The 27,141-nt window shown below is 39.2% G+C and overlaps 2 protein-coding genes across 3 annotated transcripts in view; one reads left to right on the top strand and one right to left on the bottom strand.

Annotated features, from left to right (window-relative positions):
* Positions 1-1,354: 1,354 nt before the first annotated feature.
* LOC310930516 (C-signal-like) lies at positions 1,355-14,628 on the top strand. The gene is made up of 7 exons (XM_083893534.1): positions 1,355-1,627; positions 1,910-1,964; positions 6,016-6,212; positions 7,228-7,279; positions 11,836-11,954; positions 12,714-12,824; positions 14,360-14,628. The coding sequence occupies exons 1-7, from the start codon at positions 1,406-1,408 to the stop codon at positions 14,471-14,473; spliced, it is 870 nt and encodes a 289-aa protein (XP_083749660.1). The 5' UTR covers positions 1,355-1,405; the 3' UTR covers positions 14,474-14,628.
* A 1,524-nt stretch (positions 14,629-16,152) lies between these two features.
* bcar1 (BCAR1 scaffold protein, Cas family member) overlaps positions 16,153-27,141 on the bottom strand; it is a 78,086-nt gene continuing 67,097 nt past the window's right edge. For both annotated transcript variants that reach the window (XM_083894196.1, XM_083894195.1), the window contains exons 4-8: positions 23,582-23,677; positions 21,233-21,631; positions 20,189-21,079; positions 18,989-19,078; positions 16,153-17,512 (exon numbers count right to left, since the gene is read on the bottom strand). In XM_083894196.1, coding sequence (XP_083750322.1) covers positions 16,964-17,512; positions 18,989-19,078; positions 20,189-21,079; positions 21,233-21,631; positions 23,582-23,677 — 2,025 coding nt within the window. In that variant the 3' untranslated portion in view covers positions 16,153-16,963. The remainder of the gene's footprint in view (positions 17,513-18,988; positions 19,079-20,188; positions 21,080-21,232; positions 21,632-23,581; positions 23,678-27,141) is intronic.

Here is a 27,141-nt window from a genome sequence, read left to right as displayed (position 1 = left end):
ACGTCATACGTCGTCCAAATATTGATAAAAACGGCATACTACGGTATTTCGCTCAAGATTTGACTAGTTATTTGCACACAAAAAATTTGGTCCAAAATTTGACAAAAACGGCATACTATACTATGTCGTCCCAAAATTGACTATATTTTTGAAAACGATTTTGGGTCTAAAATTTGACAAAAACGTCATACGTCGTCCAAATATAAAAACGGCATACTAGGGTATTTCGCTCAAGATTTGACTAGTTATTTGCAAAACAAATTTTGGTCTAAAATTTGAAAAAAAAAACATACTATAGTATGTTGTCCCAAAATTGACTATATTTTGAAAAAGTTTCTTGGTCCAAAATTTGACAAAAACGTCATACATCGTCCAAATATTAATAAAAACGGCATACTACGGTATTTCGCTCAAAATTTGACTAGTTATTTGCACAAAAAAAATTTGGTCCAAAATTTGACAAAAACGGCATACTATACTATGTCGTCCCAAAATTGACTATATTTTTGAAAACGTTTTTTGGTCCAAAATTTGACAAAAACGTCATACCTCGTCCAAATATAAAAATGGCATACTACGGTATTTCGCTCAAGATTTGACTAGTTATTTGCGAAACAAATTTTGGTCCAAAATTTGAAAAAAACGACATACTATACTATGTGGTCCCAAAATTGACTATATTTTTGAAAAAGTCTTTTGGTCCAAAATTTGACAAAAACGTCATACGTCGTCCAAATATTGATAAAAGATCTGGGGTGAAAAATGGGTGACTCAGTCCTTTAACTTAAAGGTGAAGTAAGTCGTTTATAGTGCCATCTAGAGGAGAGGCTGAAATTTACTACAAAGAACTGCTGCTCTGCTCACCCCCTCCCTTCCCTGAGCGCAACGGTATCCTCAGCAGGTCAAATGTCGTCCTCGTTGTCTTTCTCCGTGTCAGCAGATGAGGTTCGTGAGGTGAGGGAGAGGGCGAGCTACCGCGGCCGTAGCAGACGAAGCGGAGAGAGTGGAGGCGGGACTTCTGCTACAAGTAAAGAGACGCTTGATTTGTTCTCTCGCGTTTGTCCTTACAGGCTCCGGTAGAAACATGGCGTCTCGCTGCTAACAGTGGCTATGCAACCGCGGCCCTCGACCATGTTATTTTACATGACTTTTTGAAACACTACGAAAATGAAACAAAAACGATTATACAGCGACTAGATACACATTGTCCCTTTAAGTGGTGCTGTAAAGGAAGGTAAAAGTCCAGTATATGCAATAGATCACAAGGTAAACATGCGGCTTACTCCTGCCCTCTTGAAAAGTATCCACCTACTGAATATAAAGTGCATGGCGCACACACACACACTCACAAACACACACTCACAGGAGTCGCCTTGCAGCCAGAGCTCTCACACACGTTGAGATAATGTCAGGAGAGGGAGAGAGCGCAGCCACAAAGCAGCTGCAGATTTTTTTTTCTCAAAGCAAGAGACATGCAAACATGTCGATGAACCTGGACGGCAACATTTTTGTGACCGGCACCAACAGAGGCATCGGTTTGGAGCTGGTCAAACAACTGGCCAGGAAGACGGGGCAGAAATCTCACGTCTACGCCTGCTGCAGAAAGCCTGAGGGCACCGGAGCTGAGGTGAGAGACACATTTACATGTAATGATTTTCCATATGTACTGTCAACACACACGTGTGTGCACCCACACGTGTTTTAACTGTCCTTCCATGGACTCTGAACCCATGCACTCGAGCAAGTGTCCGGCCTGTCATAATCTATGTGTGCGGGAGGTTAAAAAGAATTCTACACATCCATTAAAGTCATCTGCACAACAATATCCACAATTTATATACAGAATTCAGAGTATTTCTTTCACCTCTGTGCATCCTCTTCTCATTCCTTCTCTCTCCGTTCCTTCCAGGCCCTGAGGCAGCTTGCCACTCAGTATCCTGGAAAGATCACAATAATCAAACTAGGTAAAGGCAATTCACCCTCACATTGTTGTGTCAAATAGAAATGCACTTGGACACACCGGAAAATGGTTCATTCGCTAAATGAAATAGTGAGATAACAGGGATAACATTTAAGGGGAAAAGTGACAGGTTTTTGTTTTTTTGTTTTTTTGAAGCGCTGTCATATGATACACTGACACATTGCCAGTGTTGACAGTGCTGTGCGTGTCACCCAAGTACACACCCTACGCCATGCCTGACATGCAGAGACTCTCGCTTACAACATGTCACAATGAAAACTGCTCCACATAAAAATCTGTTGTTCTGTTACCTGCTTAAATGTCTATTTGTGCAACCCTTGTCCTGATATTCACACATACACTCACACACACTGAGTCGTTCTGTGTTATTTGCATGCTAAAACACACACACACAGGCTTTTGTTTGTCTGCTGGGCATTTTTTTTTTATTGTAGAGCAGCTACGCACCCAATGTGTGTGTGTGTTAAAAGCAGCAAACAGGATCGGCAGTAGTAGTAGTAGTGCAAAGCGTGCTCTTGTTGTCCAGAGACTGAATGATTCACAGTATGTGGCCTTGGGTTCTTTATTTAAAAAACAAACAAAAAAAAGTCCCGTCAAACCAGTCCAGACTTCCCCTGTAGTGTTGTTGGCTCATTGCACATATGGATATGGACATATGGAGGAGGGGGTGGAGTGGGGTGATTTAATTATGCAGCTCCAAGACTTTCCACATATTTTTGGACCAAATGGAGTTATTTGAGAGGAAGATGGAGGCATGTATTCACCCTTTTATAGTCCTCGCCTTTGCCAATAATTGTGTTTGGGGTGGGGGGTGGGGATGATTTACGGGCCACGTGTAATGGTCCACTATGACCCACTGTGCCAGAATGGCCTCACAGCGCAGCAGTGTTCCTGGGAACTTGAGAGCAAACATGCAGCTCCTAAACATTTTTTGGCATGTAACGGACATGTAATGAAATTTTGTAAAGTATGTGAAGAATGTCCTATTACATTGTTCACAAGCTGGAATAAAAAACATTCTTAGCTAATGCAAAGTAAACATGCTTCGGGAAACGCCTGTTGTTGTTCAATCAAATGCACGCACGGTTGTGTCACGTTCAGAATCCATAAAGTGGTGAGATAGTCATTTGTTACCTTTATGTTTACATTTACGCTTAACTCATTTTACTCATGTTACCGAAGATTAATAGGGCCACAAATTGAAATGAAAACATTTTTTTATTGACTTTAACCTCAGAATTCTGACTTTAATCTCAGAATTCAGACTTTTTATTCAATGTCAGAATTCTAATCAGATTTTTGTCTCAGAATTCTGACTTTAATCTCATTTTCAGAGTTTTTTCTCAGAATTCTGACCCTAATCAAATCAATATTATTTATATATATATATATATATATATATATATATACATAAAATGACCATAATCTCAGAATTCTGACTGTTTTTCCTTTAATCTCAGAAGTCTGACTTTTACATGTGTCCCTAATACATTTCCGTACATTTCTTTGTGCTTTATTATAAAAAAGAAAGATTAAAACAGCAGCAGCATTAAATCTATAAGAAGGTGTAATAAAAAAACAATAAAAATATTTAAATATATAGGGGAGCAAAAGAAATTCAAAGAAACTCAAAGTTGTAGGTGCAGCAGTGATGATAATTTAGTTTTTATTTAAGCGCAGCGGCAATCAGGCAGGTTTTCAGGGCAGATTTAAAATAATGAATTGACTTTGCAGACCTGCATTCTTCTGGGAGTTTGTTCCGGATATTTCAGGCATGAAAACTGACGTCTGCTTCCCGTGTTTTTGTCCTGGCTCTGGGGACACAGAGCAAACCTGACCCTGATGACCTTAGTGGTCTGGACGGTTCATTCAGTGCTTTATAGAAGAAGTATTTTGTCTTTGGCAGACCTGAAGCCCAAGTAAGGACCTCAGAACAAAAAAAAGTTCCACTGTTTAGATTTAGCAAAACACCTTTATGAATAAGTGAAATGCACAGTGAGAGTATGGAGTGTTAGGGCCAATTCCAATTCCTATCTTAACCGTCAATCTTAACCCTCAAGCTCAACCCTTAATCTTAACTGGCCCTCAAAACCAAGTGTTGAGGGTTATTTTGTCACTTAGAAATGGGACACCCCTTAAATGCAGATACGTCTTCAGACTGTAGGGGGCAGAATAACGCGAAAGCTGCGTCCAGTCTGTCAACTCCAAAAAAGAAGAAGAAGAAGAACACATTTACGTCACCATTATTTATTACGATCAGTTTGTCAGTCAAGTTATTAGGTTGTCAGTTAGTTATGAGATGATACTCATACAAATACCACAACCACGGACATATTCAGCTGACAGTTACCACACACCACGGCTTATTGAAAAGTAAACGATAGCAAACGATCGCTTGTCCGCAGCGGCCGGCTATTGACAAAAGATCGTAAAATAAAAATAAATGTTACGCAACAATGACGTCAGTAATCCATAATATGGGCCTAAACTAAGATAATACAATGGTTTTCATCATTTTTATATCTCTATTAACAAAGAAAATATTTAATTTGTATCGCACTCGCTTCGCTGCTTTTCGACGCCATCTTTCTTATGTGAAAACACGCAATGCATTCTGGGTAGCCCTTGCTCCCAAGGGTGGTGCAGGAAAATCTCAATATTGAGGGCGATGCAGCCCTTGAACTTGGCCCTCAACTGAATTTTTCTGAGAATCGGGACAGCACTTACACTAGAGGGAGCACGCATTTTTGAGATTGAGGGTTAGGCAAGGAATTGGAATTCACCCTTAGATGTGGAAAAGAGCAGCAATAAAGATTACACAAACACACACACACAGTCACACATTAAGAGGACATGAAAACAGGGCAGAGTAGATAGCGCAGGACTATCACAAGTGCCTGAGATGAGTAGCTGGTGTGCCGTTACACGTCGCCTGATTTAGACTCAGTTGTCAGAAGCAGCAGCAGGAAAAGTAGATGCATATGTGTCGAGATGTACTTGTAGAATTTAAGTACTTGTAAAAGAGAAGTGAAGTTTTACTTGTAAGAAGTGAAGTTACCCTTGTAGAAGTGGAGTATTACTAGTAGAAGTGAAGCTTTACTTGCAGAAATGAAGTTGTAGTTGTAACAATGAAGAAGTTATTGTAGAAGTGAAGTATGACTTGTAGAAGTGAAGTAGTACACGTAGAAGTGAAGTTGTACATGCATAAATGAAGTTATACTTGTAGAAGTGAAGTAGTACTAGTAGAAGTGAAGCTTTACTTGCAGAAGTGAAGTTGTACTTGTAGAAGTGAAGTACTTGTAGAAGTGAAGTTGTACTTGTAGAAATGAAGTTTTACTTGCAGAAGTGCAGTATTTATTGTAGAAGTGAAGTTATACTTGTAAAAGTGAAGTTGTACATGTAGAAATGAAGTTATACTTGTAGAAGTGAAGTAGTACTAGTAGAAGTGAGGTTTGACTTGTAGAAGTGAAGTTATACTTGTAGAAGTGAAGTATTACTAGTAGAAGTGAAGCTTTGCTTGCAGAAGTGAAGTTGTACTTGTAGTACGTGTAGAAGTGAAGTTTTACTTGCAGAAGTGAAGTATTAATTGTAGAAGTTAAGTTATACTTGTAAAAGTGAAGTTGTACATCTAGAAATGAAGTTATACTTGTAGAAGTGAAGTAGTACTAGTAGAAGTGAAGCTTTACTTGCAGAAGTGAAGTTGTACTTGTAGAAGAGAAGTTGTACATGTAGATATAATGTTTTACTTGTAGTTATACTTGTAGAAGTGAAGTTATACTTGTAGAAGTGAAGTAGTACTAGTAGAAGTGAAGCTTTACTTGCAGAAGTTATAGTTGTTCAGGTGAAGTTGTACTAGCAAAGTGAATCTACACGTCAACAAGTTTGAGACCTCTGTTTTAGACAAAGAGTTGATCTAATATCTAAAATCTAATATTTTTCTTCTGTTTTGATTGAATTCGATGAATCGTGTTTCAGAGAATCACACGTCTCTGAGTCTCCGAGTCTCTGAGTGAATATTTCCTGTCCTCCTGCAGACGTATCAGACGAGGCCAGCGTCTCGGCTGCCGTGCAGACTGTGAGCGAGTGCATCGGCGACGCTGGTTTGAACCTCCTCATCAACAATGCTGGGATGAATAGACCTCACAGCCCAGCTCCATTAGCTGAGACTGAGAAAAAGGACATGATGGACGTGTTCGAGACCAACGTGACTGGACCGTTTCTGCTCGCTAAGGTCGGTTTGTCCCACGTTTTCTATCTCACCGATGCAGACACAAACAGAGGTCCAGTTCTTTACTAATACTAAACAATTGTTGTTTTAGAAACAACTTTACACTGTGTTTATGGGTCGTGTAATATCTGTTCATAAATCCTCCTAAATGTTACACTTTTAAGAAAGAGAAGTTAAAGAAAGCAACAAAACATGAACAGATGAGTAAAGGAATTTATATAAAATATGTGAATGTTTCAGAATCTATTAATCCATTAATGGATAATCGCTATGAAGTTTTTTTAATTATTAAAACAAGATTTCTGTTTTTTTTAGCTTCTTAAATGTGAACATTTTCTTTGTTTCTTTGCTCCACATAACAAAGAAATCATAAAATATGGAGATAATTGTGTTCCTTTATTATTCAATCAAATACACCTCCACAACGGACGTTATTCTTCTTCTGCGGTTCAATGTACGCAACCGGATGTGCCCGGACTAGTGCAAGGGCAGGACGATCTGGTGTTCCAGAGAACCGGTGTTAACGTAACCACACCTGGTTTTTTCAGAGATCTCGCTGAGCCCGAGATTACAATAAAAACACAGCGTTCTCAGCAGTGGCTGAACTGTTTGTTTAGAACCTTCAGGGCTTCATAAACAAGGTAATGACGTAGATACACACTAAAAAACAGCCTTAATTGGAACTTCCGGTCTATGTCCGCTTTAATTAAAGGTACGTTTTACTCGCACATTTTTACTGATCAGTTGTGGCTTTACGTCTTTGCTGTTTCAGTTTGTGTCTTACGTTTTATGTTCTGTGGTTGCAACCTTCCAAGCTTCACGCAGCCCCTTTGCCTCAACCTGAAATGAAAAATAAAGATGGGCTTTGCTTATTACAATGGGACAAAAAAAAAACAATTGGTAAAAGCAGTTTGATGCATTTAAAACACTGTGATGACATCAAACAAACTGCTAAAAATGCTATGCGAATCGAGGCTAATATGATTATTAACAACAACTCTCACCTCTCTCTCCTCAGATGCTTCTGCCGCTCCTCCAGAAAGCAGCAGAGAAAGAGTCGTCTGGCGAGGGTAAATGTCTTTTTTATTTCATGTGAAGAATATGAAAAGTAAACATGGAACAAGAGAATAAGTTGACGTTTTGGCTTCACAGCTGTGGGCCAGTTTGGTTGAATTCAAATAGAGCAGTAAAACACACAAGCAAAAACATCGTAAAACAACAATATAACATGGAAGCTATGGCACTGGAAAGGAAAATGAAGGATCGTAAGAAGGCTGGATTACTGGTCTTGGATTGTCGTGAATCTTGTAAAGAACTTTTCCAAAATCCAGATTTAAAGTGATTCACGGACAGCCATCACACCAAAAAAAAAACAAAAAGGTCAAAGGATCAGATTTCAGGAAATGTGGCAGGAAGTACTTAAAAGAAAGATAAAAAAATCTAACCTAAAAATTATATAACCAAATATTAGAAAATTGCTCTTTTCTCCAAACGACAGATTACTCATTTACACGTCAACAGAATATAACTGAATATCACTGTGATAGAGTTTAAACCAAGTCTGGCACCTCCTTCATCTAAAATGAAGAAACAAGTGTGATGATGATCATTTCTTGGTTACAGATGCAGTAATATAAGTATTTATATTCTCATTCTGTGTTTCCTCCCGTGAGCTATCAGCTTTCATTTCCATAAAAACACACAGGGATGTCCCTATAACACTGTGAAAGACGGTGAGTTACAGGGGGTTAAAACCAGGATTGATTTTATTTTTTATTTTTTGCTGCCGTCATTTTAGCAGACTTTGGGGCCCCAAGACACCGGGGACCAGCTAACTTTACACTGAACTGAACAAACACAAGCATCAGGTTTGGTTAAGGGGTTTGTTGTTTTATTGTGGTCAAACAATCATAAAAATGTTAGGTGAGGCTCTCACCAATCCGTCATTTATATGGACTGATCATCAACTGGTCATCAGCTGTTCTCGCTCTTGTTCTTTTTTGTTTTTTTTTACTTCGCCCCTTTGCTGCTTTGCTGGTGGATTTCTTCTAACACCAGGTTTAACCGTTTTAGAGAAGTTCTCATTACCAGTGGTTGTGCTGCCCTGTGATGTTGTTCCATTGCTCTCAGTAATAATGTTATATTGTTGACTTGTTTTGCATCTATTAACTTCAGTCTCTCTTCAAATCAATCATTTAGATTATCCACTGGATTAAATAAATGACCATAAGCGCATTTAAAAGTTTTTAAAAAGTAAGGATCGCTACAAATGTTAATGTTAATGGCTATGCACCTTTAAAATTTAACTAGATACACAATAGTGTACGGATATAGGTAAAGCAGATGTCCCTTGAGGTGTTCCCTAAAGGGAAACTGAAAGTCAAATGACTAAACTAGCAGCACTTGGAATTTACACCCAGCACTGCTTTTGACTCTTCTCCTTGGCCTTCACTTCAGGATAGGAATAGTCAACCTTCTATGTAGTTTTTACCATTTCATTGTCACACCATGTCATTATTTTTACTTAAAATCAATTTTTAGGGATTATACCGCCCTAAAGGTCCCCCAATTGGGAGGACACGCGCCGCATTTCTGGATCTAACACCTAGTCCAAAACACACTCCATACGGATTTCAATTCGAAAGCAGAGACTCCGCTGTTTCTGATGATACGTCTACGTCAAAGCATTACGGAGATAAAAGCCAAAGAATAAAGACAACAGAAATGGTTCGCCGAACGACAACTGTGAAATGAATCTTACCTTTTGATGTTTATCCTTGAAAAGCAATTTTTGTTTTTTATCTAAACAGAACACTTCCTGTGTTACACTCAAAACATTCCGGGCATATACGAAGGCAGCAGCCGGGCACAGCCGGGCGTTCTGCTGCTTCTCATTGGCTAACAAAGCTGTCAATCAAAATGTCGAGACGACACCGTCCTTCCATTGGCTGTGAATCATTCATATAAACCCTTCCATCGCTGAGATGCAGGTCAATAAAGAGAGACACAGCTCAACCGCGCCATCTGGTGTTCATTTTTGGAATGGAACACACAGAATTATGCAGGAACTTTGAAACAAAGCCATAAACCATAAACTAAACGTTTTATTGAACACTAATAGAGATATAAAAATGGAAAAATAGTAATTTAATACATGCAATGTATTAAAATAGTATTCAATTTATATATAAATAGGCCTTAAAGGGTTAAATAAAAATAACTTTGGTCAACCTTGGTTGTGTTTTTAAATGTGCTCGAGACATAAAGTTGATTTAATCTCCACGTGTTGAGTTAAGAGTCGACATGTCGAGACTAAAAGCAAAGTTTCAGTTAGTACAGTGGGAATATCTCGAGCTTTAGGACAGGTTTTACCACTTCGAGTCAAGAAAAGAGTTTCAGCATGCATGCGTCTCAGACTGACAGAGCTTCTGTGGCGTGTTCTCCACATGATATTCCAACTCTATTCTCAAAATGTTGAGATTAATCTTATTCTCTCAACAGGTCCAGATTAAATTTGACATACTCTGTTTAAACCCATTCCCATTGTTAAAAAACCTGTTTGTCACCCATGTGACACGTATGAAACCATTTTGCCAGAAACATCTCATTCAAACATGTTTTTTTTCTGTGCAAAACGTACAAATCTAACATTTCCCATGGTTTACAGAAATGTAAAACAGCAACATTTAACTAAAGACACCAGGCCGCTCCTTGTTATGTGCTATTTGATGCAGCCGATTGAACTCAGACTCATACATTTGTATAAGTGTTTATTTATGAGAACCAGCAGCTCTCTCAAAACACATCATGCTCACTCTGACTCAATGTATTACAGATGAATAAAACAGCAAAGAGCAGAGAGCGCTGCACGGCCTTGATGTTGTTGTAATGGAACTGGGAGGATGAAAGTATCAAACATGGGCACAATGCACCGAGTATAACCGAGTTAGTGACTGACAGATTCCAGCAAACATGCTTCGAATAGCGGCGAATGAAAGCTGTGGTCAATACAACTCTCTGCAGGACGGAAATGGGGGGGGGGGGGTATTAATACTCAAGGACTGCAGTCTGCACACTTCACTGCTGCAACACAGAGTCACCATAAACTAAAATAACATGATGTATTTTAATTTGATTAAGGCTCTCGTGTTTGTCCAGAGATCTTTGAGAGGGGAAATAAAACAGAAGACACAGAAACACAGAGAAACTCTTTGATTCTATAGAGTTAGAAGATGTGGTGCAGCTGTGCATTTTAACAGACCTTTGGGGCCTCAGGTGCACAGCACGAAGGGGCCCCCGCATCCACTGGAGATTACTGCAAAGGGTTGTATTTACATTTCAATACTAAACGTGCGCTAAACGTGATTAGAACAAGACTGTGTTTCAAGCACAGTCTTGTATAAAGTACCTTAAAGGGACACTTAGAAGTTAGAAATCCCTTTTTTTTATATTACTTAAGTAAAACGTCTTTAAGTATAAGACATTTACTATACTTAAGTATCAAAAAAGTCATTGTCTGATATAAAATGTATTTAAGATTTAGAAGTAAAAGTACTTTTAAAAAGTGAGGAGTTAGGATGGAGCCATGGCGGCTCAGAGGTATGGCGAGTTGGTTGAGGGTTCAATTCCCAGCTGTAGTGGAGTAACTTGCTCAAAATATGCTCGTTGCTAGAAATATGAAATAACAAATTAAAGTTGTCAAGACTGGCTCAGATGACTTGACAAAAAAACAATCGTGTTCAAGAGAGATGTGGTTAAATATTTATATTTATTTTAACCAAAAACAATAATCTTTAACAAAATATATCCTATGTCTGTAATCAGTGGAATCAGCTGTAAGTGTGGGTGCATGGATGTGTGTGTGTGTTGTATGCGAAACTAAGACAAAAAGGTAAAGTAAAAAGTTTTTTAATATATAAAAGTACAGTAACAAAGAAACCAAAAAAAATCCACTCACTTCCAGGGAAGCTCGGCTTCTCTGGGAGCCCGTTTTTGATTGACAGCGTTGCAGAAACATACACGACAGCGGAGCCTTTTCTGCCTCATTCCTGTGTGGATTTTGTGGTCGGCAAATAACTAGTTGTTGTGTTATTTGCTCAGGTGATATAGACCATTTGTACGGACGTATGTAAATAAAATCACTATTATTAATTTAATTCGTTTTTCATAATTATTGTATATTATTATTATTTTTCTTGTTCTAGTAGTTGTTCGTTTGCAGAGTTCATGTACAAATGTATATCAATATTAGAACTGGGCCTGAAATGAGCTTCCCAGAGTTTCAAAAACCAGCAAACGCCATCTGCTCTACATCAAACTGAACCAATCCAAATTAGAATTGGGCCTAGTTTGGGTGTTTTTGTTTCTATCTTTGCGACGCTCCTGCTTGGAAGCAGATCTGTTGGCAGACACTATCGACGATGTTTTATCCAGAAGGCCACATTGACAGAGATGAAGCAAAGAAGGGGCCACAAATAATGAAGCGTTATAACTAAAGCCATCTTTATTATGTGAACATGTTCTGGCGACAGGAAATGTTTTTGTAAATGTGCCTGTTTTTTTGTATGGTATGAAAAAGCATGGCTCAGTATAGCTGTCTAACGTTTAACACATATTTCTGTCTCAGGTGATAAAATGTCCTGCAGGAGGTCAGCCATCATCAACATCTCCACACTCATCTCCTCTATGGAGAATTTACCACAGACCTTCGCTCTGGCACAGATGTATCCGTACAGGGCCAGCAAGGTATAATCCAATCCAGTTTTTGTCAACGTGACGACGTCCAGGCAGGACTGCAATCTGAAGTTCAATCAGAATCATTTGTCTTTCATGTCCACACTGGAATGATTACGAAATCGGTTGCAGGTTAGAAAGCAGAACTAGAAACAATGCTGTCAAAATTGTGTGCAACCCATGGTTTCTCGCCCGCAGTTGTTTTATTGAATTTTGCAAGAAAGTACAAACACTTGCATCAAGAACAGACTCTATTGTCCTTCTTTACACTCTCGTTGTGTTAAAGGTCCAATGTGTAAGAATCTGATTCTGATTCATAGATTGTATGTCTGTACCATAAAACCCTTTTCCTGCACAAAATGTACACATGTAAAGTTTCCCAATGGTTCGCAGAATAGCTCAAAGCAGATAAAGCCCTCCGGGAGGGTAAATATTATGTCAAAATTACAGTTCTCAGTTCCCCAAATTTTCCTTTATGGTTTCCGTTTAAACATGACAAACCACTGTGACCCGACATAAACTGTGACAAGAGCGCATTTGTGACTGTTTTACTACCATTTCTATAGCACCTGTGATTCTTCTGAAGAGTTAAATCAGGGCAATATGTTGATGTAAATCTCCAGTTTAAGGCTTGAAACAATTCTGCCAATTGATTTGGGACGCCAAAAATGATCTCCTGCAACGCAACCTGTGGGTCCTCACCCAGTCTTTGGCCTCAGGAAGCACTTACCTTCTATATAAATGTGTGTTGTGCCTGTGTTTGGTCACCAGGCAGCGCTGAACATGGTGACTCGCTGTCAAGCTGAAGACTTCAGGAGCCACAACATCCTGGTGGCTGCGATCCACCCTGGCTGGGTGCTCACTGACATGGGAGGAGAGCACGTGAGATGATGGAGACATATATTTGTGTGTGTGTGTGTGTGTGTGTGTGTGTGTTCTTGTACTTGCGGCATACTGAGGACCAATGAGGGTTTTTAACCAACAAAGTGAGGTCATTTTTACGAAGTGAGGACATTTTGGCCGGTCCTCACTTTGTTTTCATTGAAATCACTTCCTTAGGTTGCTATAACATGCTATACTCAATTTGTAAAAAAAATTAAAAAATTCAAATTTTGGACGACATAGTATGGTATGACGTTTTTGTCAAATTTTGGGTCAATTTTTTTTTCAAATTTTGGACGATATAGTATAGTTTGAGTTCTTGTCAAATTTTGGACCAAAAATTTTTTGGCAGAGATTTTTTCAAATTTTGGACGACATAGTATAGTATGACGTTTTTGTGAAATTTTGGACCAAAAATTTTGGACCAAAAATTTTGGACCAAAAATTTTGGACCAAAAATTTGGGGTCAAATGTTTTTAAAAATGTTGGTCGACATAGTATAGAATTAAGTTTTTTTCAAATTTTGGACAAAAACATTTTTTTCTCAAATTTTTGAACGACATAGTATAGTATGATGGTTTTGTCAAATTGTTGACAATTTTGTGTGTGTGTGTGTGTGTGTGTGTGTGTGTGTGTGTGTGTGTGTGTGTGTGTGTGATATATGAACAGAGTGTTTATTTTCACCATTAGACAATGTTTTCTAACTGGAAACTGAAGTTTTTCCTTTGATTATTTACACATGTGATGTGACTGTGACAATGGCTGCTAGAATACAATAGAATGGAATAGAATAGAATACACTGTAAAAAAAAACCAAATAAAAATGGTTGTCTAACCTAAAAAAATTCACTTTAAATTGCTAATTGCTAAATTAAATAAATCACATTTCCAGTTTGTTACATGAGGACAATTTACTTACTTTAGCTTGAATTAACTTTTTTTTTGTTTGTTTGTCAACCATATTCTTTTTTCCAGTGTAGAACAGAATAGAAAGAATCTTTATTGTCCACTGAGGTGGGAAAACAACACTGATTACACTTAAAAAAATAAATAAAAATAAAATAAAATAAACAAGACTTAAAACTACAATTAAAATAATTTTTAAAATGAGATTAAAAGTAACAGTAAAAGTAAGTAAAGAGTGAGTAATACATAGGAGTACGAAGAGTAATAGTGCTAATCACCAGCTGAGGGTGGAGATAACTCCGAGAAGCAAAATCATTCAAATAATAATACTAATATAATAAAAAAAACAATTATTTAAATAGCACAAATTGCTTAATAAAACATTAGGCATTTCAAAAGATAAAGTGCATAATTTTATAAATAAAAATATAGTAAGCGAAGTGTGTCTTGGACTCGTTTCAAAAATATGGCATGCCACAATAAAGGGCATTACAATAAAAATTGATTACAAATTAATTCTAAATTATGGATAACATGACAATGCTGCTAAAAATAAACGAATGAGTTCCTTTACACTCTCCTTTACATCACAGTATGAGTTCACTGACTCCTCTTACTCGCGTCCACAGGCTCCAATGACCACCGAGGACAGCGTACTGAGCATGTTCAGTGTGATGTCATCACTCAGCAACAAAGACAGCGGGATGTTTCTGGACTATGAGGGCAACAGAATCCCCTGGTAGCAGTGGATTCTCATCACAATCCAGAGCGAAACAAGCTTTGTCTCATTTGACACATTTACATAGACTTATTATACCCTTAATATTACACGACGATCTGTTGAAACTTTGCTGTTTCCTGTTTTCATGCGACTCCCATCGCTGAATATATTAAAGGGTTTGGGTTTATTTCCTTTTGTCATTATATTATTGCTATTATTATATTATATTATAGCAGGATAATAAAAATGGGGTTTCTGCAAAAAAAACAAAAACGGATGTCGTTACTTATCTTCCATCAGTAATGTGTGTCAGTGTACAGAGAGATGTGACACAGCATTTCTTGAAGGTAGATTACTAATTTGCATGTAAACACTCTTTGGATTAGAAGGATTTTGAATGTGGTTTGTTACGGTACAATAAGTAACCTGTGGTTTAGGCAGTACATTATATATATATATACATATACATATACATATACATATACATATACATATACATATACATATGCATATGTATATATATATAAATATATATATACATATACATATACATATACATATACATATGCATATGTATACATATATATATAACCAAATATACACACATATATATGTGTGTATGCATATATACATATACACGTATATATACATATATGTGTGTATATATAAATATATATATATTTAAACATATACACACACACATACACACATATATATATATTTATATATTTATACACATACTTATATACATACATATATACATATACAGTGATGGGACAATTTACGACATTATCACTTATCAGGCTTAAAAACACTTACAGTAACTTAATTGTGGTGAATTGCTATTAAGGTGTAAATGGCCGCGTCTTTTCCTCACAACTCACTATTCACTCATACTCAATCATCTATGATCTCATTCAACTCTTTTTCAGCCAAAACAGTCAGGTCTCTGACCACCGTGAGTGCAGACAAAAGGCTGAGAAATTATATTAAAACACACATTTTCATCAGCCATAGCGCAATAGCGCTGCGACGAACAGAAATGAACAAAAAGCAGAAAATACTCACATTTAAGAAGCTGGAAAATCAGACATCAGAGGTTTTAATTCTGTAAAAAAAAAATGGACAACAAATCATGTTTTGGCATGTGGCGCCACCTACCGCCGTCTACCAATCATTGCAGTCAGTAGAGTCTCAGCTTCTGAGCAACCACGGGTTGCCAGTTACGTCTGAGCTACAAAAAACAAAAACTAAAAGAAATTGATATTTTGAATTTGAGTGCAGTAACCGTTTTTAGCCACATTCTTACATATGGCGCCTTTGAGCAGAGCGTGAAGAGAGTAAAAGTAAGCGTGGCTGCCGCACGACTGAAAACACTGAAAAAGATGCACACGTGGAAAGCGCCATAAGCAGTTGGACCTTTCACGTACAATGAGAATCATTTGAGCCTGAATCAACAGAGTAAGGAAGACAAAGCAGTTTTTAATTTCATTTTGTCGTCTTGAACCTTATACACACTCCTCTTCTTCTTCTTCTCTAATACATGCCTCTTACAAAACACCTTACGTATAGATTTCCCAAAAAGAAGCACTCGACATGGCACTGAGATCATGTGTAAGAACAGTTTTGCTGATATCTTGTGGCAGCAGCGTGGACTGCTGCCACTGGTGGCTCCGACTCGACGTGGAACCACGGGCGATGACGACACACAGAGGAGACGCGTCGGGGTCGGGGGGAGTCGAGCGCCGGCCCGCTGTGTCTGCGGGGCATCGACGCACTACAACACAGTCACACAGAGCGTCTGGAAGTGACACATCCATTACAATAATGACACGAGGATGGAGAATCAGAGCCATAATCATACAGTAAAGCAATAATTATAATAACAATTGTTGATATTGTCTAAAAACTACACTTAGGTTTTCATCTTTTCTTCAAAAATAAAAGAAAAAAGGAAACAAAAAGAGCCATATATTTATATTTATATACTGGAAGTTCTTCAGTCTTGTGTTTTTTTTTTCCGTTTTTTTTTTGACTAAATAGGTAACTTAAATATTTACAGTGATTATTTTTACAACCATTGGCCCAGCCCACTGATGATAAAATGTTCTTTTAGTTTTGTCTAGAATAAAAAGCACGCAGTGGAAGGAGGGATGACAGGTGTGAGGTAGGGAGGGAGCAGAGGATGGAGGTGAGGTCAGCGGTCCTTGTCCCAGACAGGGTCCCAGACCCCCAAGACCAAGGGCCACACGGGATTTCCCATGCTTCTTAGCAGGAGTCACGGAAAGCCTCACCCTATTTAGAGGCACACAGGGTCTCCAACCTCACACTGGAAGGGTGTACAGGGTCTCGGGCAGCACTTTGTGCTCCTGGTCCTCTTACCTTGTGTATTGGGGTGGGGGGTGGGGTCGTAAAGGGAGGAGAGTTTACTGCCCCGTCTTCCTGGGACATCCCAGTTTGTGTCATTGTTTGTCTTTTTTTTTTTTCCTTATCCCTCCTCCTTCCACAAACCCTACATCACCAGCAGCTGCCCCAGCACCATCCTAAACTGCTGCGTATACCCCGCCAGCTCCCTCACCCTCTCCGTCATGTCTCTGCCGGCTCCGGGCGAAGGATACTGCAGCGCCGCCGTCTTCGTGCTGATCACGATGTCTTTGAGTTTCTCGCAGAGGGCGTTGCTGCTCTGCGCCACCCGCGCTCTCACGTCGGGCGACTTGGCCTGGCGCGACAGCGTGTCGCCGATGAACACCAGCTTGTGCGCGCTGAGGATGACAAACTTGCTGTGCGCCACGAAGATCTTGGGCGGCTGGTTGGAGTTGATGGCGGTGAAGAAGGCGTCGATGGCGTTGGTCACCGTGGTGACGTTCTGCTCGCACTGCTCCTGGTAGAAGAGGAGGAGCTGCCTGTCGCCGTGGCACAGCTTGGCGGCGGGGGCGGGGCCTCCGGAGCCATTCTGGGGCAGCTGGTTGGCCAGCGGGTGGTGGGGGGGCGGGACCCAGCCTGTCATGTCGTTGTTGATTGGCCGACTGACTTCCTGCTCTAGCCGCTCGAACTGTTTAATCTACACAGAGAGAGAGGACAGGGTTAATACTGAATGACAAGTTTTATATGATTCTAAGCATAATTAAAGGTGCATTATGTAATAAATCTAAAGCAACTGGCCATAAAATCCTCCTAATATGTCACAGAGACTCTGGAATAATGTTCATATAACAAACTGAACTCACCAACAACAACAGTACAGCCAAAATATTTGCATTAAAGAAAATCTTTTGCAGACTGCAAATCATGTTTATGTTTTAAAATCATGTTTTGGCATGTGGCGCCACCTACCGCCGTCTACCAATCATTGCAGTCAGTAGAGTCTCAGCTGCCGAGCAACCACGGGTTGCCAGTTACGTCAGAAAAAGAAACCTAAAAGACCTCGGTATTTTGAATTTGAATGTAGTAACGGTTTTTGGCCACATTCTTACGTATGGCACCTTTAAACTCTGGCACTGCAAAATTTTAATATACATATTTCACTTTTAGAACAAATAATCAATAACATGATTAAATAATTCAGATAAAAGTAATTTTAAGATGCAGGAGGCAAGTAAAAAGAGTGAATTCATTCTCATCCCCAGGTCACAGGTTCTCTGACCTTAGCCCCTCCCACTCAGTCACAAAGCTCCGCCCACATTGACATTGACATGTATTTTTATTGCTTCATTGCCTTTGTAAGCAGTTGTTGCCAATGATGGACTAGATTCTGTCTCGCTGTAAAAGAGTTCAACAAGAAACAAACTTCTTTGATGAGACGAGGGGAAACAAAAAAGAAGAACGCGTGGGGCAGAAATATTCATAAAAGCAGATGAACAGCATGAAACTTAATAAAGTTTAATAAACCTTAAGGAACACAAGACGTAGGACGAGGGAACAGAATGTGACGGCACAGAATAGATGGACCGACAAAGAGGCTGGAAAGCACAGAGGCGAAGACAGAAGAAAATGGAACACAGGTGAAAGACGATGAGACGCGAGGGGGAAAAACAGGACAAACACAAGATGTAAAAGGTAAACGCAAGAAAACCGTACTTATATACAAATATAATTTTTTTTCTAATATATATTATAATTGACACGAGGATCTTTAAAAGTCACATTACTAATAATTTACTATTTTTGAGAAAAAAATCCATATATCTTTAATCATTGTTCTATTCTGTGATGATTAATACACCAGTATTTAAGCAAAATGCTAAATACTGCTAAAAATTGAATGCTAATAATTAATAATGATTATTGTTATCTATGCATTTTCAACTGTACTTGTTTTACAAAAAAACTGAAAAAAATAAAAATAAATAGTGAAGCAGGCGTTAAATTATAGTTATTAACTTACTTAGTTTAATTATGCACGTTACACCGGTGCACATGTGGTTAAACTGCAGTTGTGGCGAGGTGGGTCATAGAATTTATTATTTCAGATTGACACACACACACACACACACACACACACACACACACACACACACACACACACACACACAGGTACCTGCTGGTGTTCCAGTTGTGTCTTGTTGTGTCGTATGATGTTGCCTTTCTCCAGCAGCTGTCTTTGGTTCTTTTCAAACTCTTCCTTCCCCTGAGAAAAGCAACACACACACACACACACACACACACACACACACACACACACACACACACACACACACACACACACACACACACACACACACACACACACACACACACACACACACACACACACACACACACACACACACACACACACACACAGTTACGCCACTTGGTTACACTCAGTTCAAACACAATTCTTTGTTTCCATCTAGTGGTGATGATAGGAACTGCAGAAACAGTGCGCTTGTGTCCATGTATACAACTGTATACAATAACATTCATTTACTTTGACAAAAAAAAACTATGGCACATAAAAACCTCTCCGACCTAAAACCACAGTGAAATAATTGTGTTTTTATCAAAATTTAAAAATATGAGAAAGACAAAATATGTACTGTTTTAAGGGGGTCTCTATATTTGATTGATTGATTGATTAAGTTGTTTATTCAAGTGTCAAACACCATGGTGCCCAGCCCTCATGGGCTTATTAGACACTACAATAATGTCTGAATTATTTCCAGATAGCCACGTCACTCTATAAATGAACTGTATATGAAGGACCAAAAATGACAAAACAATAAATAAATGCATATTTAAATACATAAATAAAAAAATAAAAACACATTTTCGTCATGAAAAGGGCTATTTATGTATTTTTACACATATATATTTAGTTATTAGTCTATTAATGTATTTGCATATTTATCTATATATTCATTTATTTATTGTTTTGTCATTTTGCCTGCAAGTGTTAAAAACTAGACACAAATTAGAAAATACATCAGCAACAAATGGCAATAAATCTCAGTGACGAGAATGTGAACAAAATGAACTTCAATTATAATTTAACCACAGTTAAATCATAGTCAGGTGTCAAAATGCAACTCCATTACCATTATTTGAAATAATATAACCACAACCTGTCACACTGCTCTTCACATGTATACTGTACACACAGTGTATAATATAACACATAATAAGCATATGTATGTTTGAGAGCACAAGGACAGTTTATATGTCAAGTGACAAGGAACTTCCATATATATATGTATAAAATTTTTTAAAATATATGTAATCTAATGAAATTAACTTGTGTGTGTGTGTGTGTATGTACCTGTAGATGTACATAGTCGTAATCCTCCATCCAGCCTTCCTCTGTGCTCTCATACGGCCTGTCCCCACCTTCCTCTTCCTCTGCAGCTGTAAACTTTGGCGGAGACGGGAGGGGCCGCGACTGGATGCTCACCTTCTCCCCGCCCTGATACGTGCCACTTCCTGATCCTGTCATGTGACCACTGAGCTCCCCCGGGATGGGAGGAAGCGGCAGCTGCTGCTGCTGCTGCCGGTTGCTCCGTTTGAAGAGAAGCGAGGCGTTGCCGTGAAGAAAGGAGGCGAGCTGCTTGGTGTCGTCCGGGATGCCTCGCGCCGTCATGATTAGCCGGTCTAAGTCGTCGCCTCCTGGCGGCGGCGCCGTGAGCGCCGTGTGTGACCAGGAAACGGCGTCTAAGCTTTGACTGTGTCGGACCAAACTCTGGAAGACCTCCTCCATCTTCCCCACCTGACGGCCCAGCTTACTCTGCAGAGACCGGTCCGTGGCCTGGGCGGCGTTCGCCACAGCGCCCCGGGAAAATTCTAGGAAGTCTCGGACTGTGGCGCGCACACGGTCGGCCGCCTGATGAATGGCAGGGAGGTTCCCTTCCAGGTGAGCGGGGCTTCTCCAGCTCCCTGTGATGAATGACATCATGAGGGAGACGCTGGACTCGACCGCTTGCTGCAGGCGGGACAGACGCTCCATGGCCTGCTCCAGGTCCAAGATGAGGGGTTTCCCTGAAACGCAGCCAGGGGCAGCGGGGAGCGAGGAGGACGAGGAGGAGGTGTCGCGGACAGGGACCATGTCCAGGGACGAGGCCGAGTGGTTGCTCCGCGTGCTGCCCGTACTCGAGGCTGACAGACGCTTGAAGGACATGGCCAGCTCCTCGCTGGTGGACTGGACGTCACGCACGACCTGGACAACACAGGGCACACAGAAGGTAAGCTAGGTATCTTATACAGACGTGTGAATCTTATCAATAATGACAAATGAGATGGACGAATGAGTGAATGAACATCACTGTTTTAAGATGACAGTTCTAGGTAGCTCACTCCTTTAGTCTCCTACCTGTGGTGGGACGTCATAGATATAGTGTTCTCTATCTCCTCCTCTCTCCTCTCGTTCCCGGGGGAAGTCGTAAACATCCTGAGCCGGGGCGTGACCTCCTGTTCTCAGGCTGGCTGGGATGTCGTAGATGTCCTGCGTGGCCTGGCCCGCGCCGCTCCTGTCCCTGTGATACTGCTTGTCGGTGAGGATGGGAGGCGGAACGTCGTACACGTCCTCGGGGATGGGGGGCTCGTTGTCGTCGTCCGCGAGGTTGTTGTTGTTGTTGTGCAGGTACTGGCTCCCAGGGACGGGGCCGTGAGACTTGAGCTTGGCAAAGTGGGGCGGCACGTCGTAGGTCTCCTCCCGGATCGGCTGCGAGTCAGGGACGTCTTTGCTGACAGACGGCGGGAAATCATACACCTGAGGAACAAGAGGGACAGAGACGTTCAGAATTTAATAAAAATGTTGCCTTTATTACATTAAATTCAGACAGGAAGACAACTCTTCTGTGTGTTTCAGTTTTTCTTGACTGGGAAAATATACTTTTGTCACAATTTGATTGTATAAGAATGTAAAGAATTGTATTGTGATTCCACAAGCCCTGTTATTCGATAGTGCTGATAATTGTGACTTTCTTTTCCTCCTTAGACCAAAATATCTTGCATTTTATGGAACTACAACTACTACAATTCAATGCTCATGACTTATAAGTCAGTCAGTCTAACATTTATCTCAAACAGATTGGACAGTTTTTTGAAGTAAATTACCAATTTTTTTTTAGCTTTGCCTACTCAAGAGTTAACTGAGCTAGTTTTGTAAGTAAATAAAATAAACTGCTGCACAAAAATGAACATGGCCCAAATGTGAGCCCATGTTTAAAGGCGCCATATGTAAGAATGTGGCCAAAAACGGTTACTGCACTCAAATTCAAAATACAGAGGTCTTTTAGGTTTCCTTTTCTGACGTAACTGACAACCCGTTTGCTCAGCAGATGAGACTCTACTGACTGCAATGATTGGTAGACGGCGGTAGGTGGCGCCACATACCAAAACATGATTTCAAAACATAAACATGATTTGCAGTCTGCAAAATATTTTTTTAATGCAAATATTACAGTCTGTACTGTTGTTGTTGTTGAGTTCAGTTTGTTAATGAACATTATTCCTGAGTCTCTGTGACATATTAGGAGGATTTTACGATCAGTTGCTTTAGATTTATTACATAATGCACCTTTAAAATAAAGAAAAAACCTGGATTACGGCTCACACTCATAAACGTTTGGAGGTCAATTTGCAACTGATACGTGTAGGTTTTTCTTTACCCATCAAACTAGTAGAAATATCATGATTCAGGGGGAGAAAAAAAAAATCGAAAATCAAATGAAAATACCCCTAGTATTAATATTTAATCATGTCTTTGTCTCCAATCACACAGAAAGAGTTTAATACAATTTCACCTCACAGTGCCAATCGTTCATTATGAACGCTTTATTTCAAATTTCTATTATTTCTCCTGTTCTTTAATCAACGACTTGCACTAAACGTGTCTCCTGGTGCACGAGCCTGGCAGCGTTTGCTGCTCATGTGTCGTCTCTTTTTTTGTTTTGTTGTCTTCGCCATGCTGCTCTGAACTAATTGCCCTAGTGGGGCTAATTAAGTTCTTTAAATTGACTTGAACACACACAACATATATAATTAAAATGTGAATTTAAAAAATAAAAGAGAGAGAAGAAGACTAGATTAGATTCCCGCCCCAGAACAACGAATATATGTTTCAATTATTTTTAATGACCCAGGCTGAGGCCCACTTGTAATACAGAGAACGCCCACCAGAGGTCAACAACCTACACATTATTAGTAAGTACTGCTGTGTGTTCAGTGATATTACATTTATTTTTGAATATGCTTTGTTTCTGTGTATTAGACAAGCTGAATCTTTCACATGTTAGGTTTTTATTGAATAAATTAGAAAAATAAAGCTTGAATTTAATTAACTGATGTTGTAAAACACTGTGACAAAAGCCCTACAGTTCATTTATACACTGATTCATTGACAGTGGCGTTGATGATTATATTCTAAGACACCTTGTGCCTTATGTGCATCGTACAGTAAAAAAGAAAGTGTTCAGTGATATTCCTCTTTCCTATCCCCCAAATTCTGACATGTTGCATGTGTAACAAACACAGGATGTGCACAATAGTGGTAAGCTGCCAAAAAAACCTTCTGACCAGACCTTATCCTGTGAGCGGCCACATTATCAAACCACATTAATCGACCATGACAGCTACGCTGGATTACCACACATTAAACTGACAAACATACACAACATGTGCACAACAAAAATGCAACAACAAAAAAAGCCCGTCTTACTGTCTGCTGTGTGTTCTTCTCTGTGCTTGCTGGGGTGTCGTATATGTCCTGACCACCAGAGGGACCCTTCGCCACCATGGGAGGAGTGTCGTACACCTAACACACAGCAAATAGGATGGTTGAACACGTCACACCAGAAACAAGGCACGCACACACACACACACACACACACACATACTTACATACATACATACTTTACCCTGGAAAAACATATTCAGATAGAAATTGGGTTGTGTGAATTAGGAGAATTAGAGAATTTATCACACTTTATTCTGCCTTTTTCTATACTCACACCTATACTGAATAAAATCTGTGCATGTTCTGGATTAGAGAACACATATTAACCATTAACTAGGTGCTTACTACATATATAAGTAGCATACTAGCCTTTAATTAGTAATTATTAAACAACTTATTCTACATAACCTTATTCTACCTCTAATACGACAACGTGAATTAAGATTTTTCCTACATAAGGTGTTAATACGTGGTTAATATTTACTAATAAAGGGCTAGTATGCAATTTTATATGCATGTTAATAAGCACCTAGTTAATGGTGAATATGTTCCCTAATCTAAAGTGTTGCCGCCCGTTTAAACTTAATCCATACAAGTTGGATACATGTGTGTTTAAAACCTGATAAAACTATTTGTAATTTATGTTCCATGTTCTTCTATCTGTACTGGGCATATTTTCTAGGTATGACGCAATCATTTAAAAAAATAAAAAATAAAAAAATCAGTGCAGCAACATGAAATATAAGAGAGAATACAGCCGAGATATATTCACTCAGAGGTTGTTATGAGGTGCACCTGTCTGTGAAGGCTACAGTGTGTGTGTATGTGCATAAATCCTGCCGTCACTGTTTCGCCTTTAAACTACAGCATATGTAATGGATGAGATGAGGGAGATAAATCAGCGCGGCGTGGCCGTCGGTGCCAGATGTGGCGATGATCTCAAACATCTCTGTAGCAGCAGCTGCTCTCCTGGGATCTCGACTCTCTCGCTGTGTGGGAACAGTGACATTAAACGCAGACGTAGCTTGGATGTGGAACAGACCGCGGGCCGACGCATTGATAAGGAAGCCGCTAATAAAAAAAATACACTGAGCCTGTGCGACAGTGGTTTTGATAAGAGAGAGAGAACCTAATGTTCTGTCTTCTGTGAGAACACAGTTGACACAGGTGAGGATTATGAACTTCAAAATGTGAGGGTGCTGATATATAAACAACTGTATCTGGCCAGGGTTTAGAGGTGGAGTCAGTTTCGCTCAGCTCTCAGTTAAACCCTTTAACACAGGGGTTCTCAAAGTTTTGATACCTGAGGGCCAATTTGGGAACCCAACATTGGACAGAGGGCCGCCAATGGAAAAAAAAACAGAAAGAAATCCCATTTGTAATAATTGTAATGACCAGATTGCAGTTCTACAGTTTAGCGTTAAGTAATATAAGCATTAATATAATAACGCTTTATAATTTACTGGGTAATTACCCAGTATTTTGGCCATTGTTCTTACCTTCTAATTACAGGTTAATACCAAGTAACACATTTCTGTTACCATATATTTCCTGGGTAAATAGCTAGTAATTGGGGGCTGTAGCTACCTGCTTATTACCAGCTTATAACCCAATAATACACTAAAATTCACCATATAGAAACCAGGTAAATACCCAGTATTTTTGTTTACACTTATTGGTCAGTATCCAGTAATGTCCAATAAACATTTAACAAGCTTAGTACCTCCTGGATTAAAACTATCAACTGTAATTCACTGCGGGCCGCCAGAAATGTTTCTGCGGGCCGCCATTGGCCCCCGGGCCGCACTTTGAGAACCAATGCTTTAACACCTAAGCCTCAAAATGTATTTTTTTTGCTTATTTAAACCATAAAAGAAAATGTCCTGTAACTAAGTGCTTTTGCCCATTTTTTCCAGAATAACTTTCAATTTCTGGCAGTTACTTGCAATTTACTGCATGTTCAAAAAGTGAATTAACAATTTAAAATAGCGAAAAATGTTTTTAATGAGAAAGAAAATCACTGTAGTTGTAAATGAACACCAGATTTTGCATGTACGAACAGTATAAAACACATTTAAAATAACATTTGATTGAGTCTTGTGTCTCAATGTCCAAAAGCCTCTGATTTGCCAGTTTCCTGCAACAGCGTGAGTAAAATTAACACGATAACCACATGTTTTTCTTTGACTTGCAACTTCTCAGAAACCGTTTGAATTAGCACAAATCGCCGCGTAATAACGGTAAAAAAAAAAGTTGTTTCATTTTTTTGGCCTCTTTATGCATGTTGAGAAACAAAGCCTCAAAAAATTGTTAAAGTATATAGTAAATATGTTTTATACTGTTCCAATTTCAAATTTAAGATTGTTTTTCTGCAACAACCTGCTTGTTTTTCTTCATTTTGAATTGTTAAAACAGTTTTTTAACATGCAGTAGATTGTAAATAACTGCCAGATATTGGAAGTTATTCTGGGAACAAATGGGCAAAAGCACTTCGTTACAGGACACTCTCTGCTCAAATCCTCAGGTTCCTCAGATCCTTACGTCCACACCTCTAGTTCTATATAAAGGTTATAATGTGTATTTATCAATGTTTTTTGAGTTATAGTTGACTTATTAGCGACGACTGCAATAAACAATATATTTTTTATGTCGCAAATGTTGTACAGAGAGTGACAGAAAATCACAGTCTGCAGCCGAAACATCAGAGAGCACCTGCTGAAACACTGCTCGTGTTCCTGTAAAAACTCAGTTCTCTCTGTGGCCTTTTGAACCCGAGGTGGTTTTAGGGCTGTAATTTCAGTCAACAAAAACACACCGCGGTGCTTATTTCACAGCACAGCACACAGGAGGAATTGTACATGAGTCCATAGTGAGTCCATAGTGAGTTCTTAATCCACTGCTGCTTCCTCCTGTTAGTTCATATGTGTTATCTTTTTAAATACTGTCTTAAATCTGATTTACTAAATGTGGCAGCAGTCGACCACCAACTCTTATGTGTCCATGTGTTAAAAATGCTGATTATCTCTATAGACACTGGCACGGGGAGTGTGCAGAGCATAGTGAGCTGTATATACTACCGTTCAAAAGTTTGCTGTCACCTATACAATTTTTTGTGTGTTTTCCATTAAAAGTCACACTTTTATTCATCAAAAGAGTTGCAAAATGAATAGAAAATATAGTCAAGACATGACAAATATTGATTATTTATTAAAATTGTCAAAGAACCAGCAAAACTGTTTTCCGCTGTGCTAACATAATTGCACAAGGGTTTTCAAGGGTTTTCTAATCATCCAATAGTCTTCTAACGCGATTAGCAAACACAATGTACCATTAGAACACTGGAAATGGGCCTCTATACACCTATGTAGACATTCCATTAAAAACCAGACGTTTGCAGCTAGAATAGTCTTTTGACCACATTAACAATGTATAGAGTGTATTTCTGATAGTACTGGGCGCTAGATTAACGCACGTTATCGCATGATTCGTTTCCACGACAACTGACCAGAAAAAGACGCACGTGACGTCATGTTTACGTCCCG

This window comes from Microchirus variegatus (genome assembly GCF_963457635.1).
Source record: "Microchirus variegatus genome assembly, chromosome: 8".
Lineage (NCBI taxonomy): Eukaryota > Metazoa > Chordata > Actinopteri > Pleuronectiformes > Soleidae > Microchirus > Microchirus variegatus.
This window is presented reverse-complemented; position numbering and strand designations above follow the sequence as displayed.

Coding starts and splice junctions, on each gene's coding strand:
- LOC310930516 (XM_083893534.1), top strand. CDS start 1,406: ATGTCAGGAGAGGGAGAGAGCGCAGCCACAAAGCAGCTGCAGATTTTT. Junction 1,965..6,015: donor GATCACAATAATCAAACTAG/GTAAAGGCAATT, acceptor GTCCTCCTGCAG/ACGTATCAGACGAGGCCAGC. Junction 6,213..7,227: donor GACCGTTTCTGCTCGCTAAG/GTCGGTTTGTCC, acceptor CTCTCTCCTCAG/ATGCTTCTGCCGCTCCTCCA.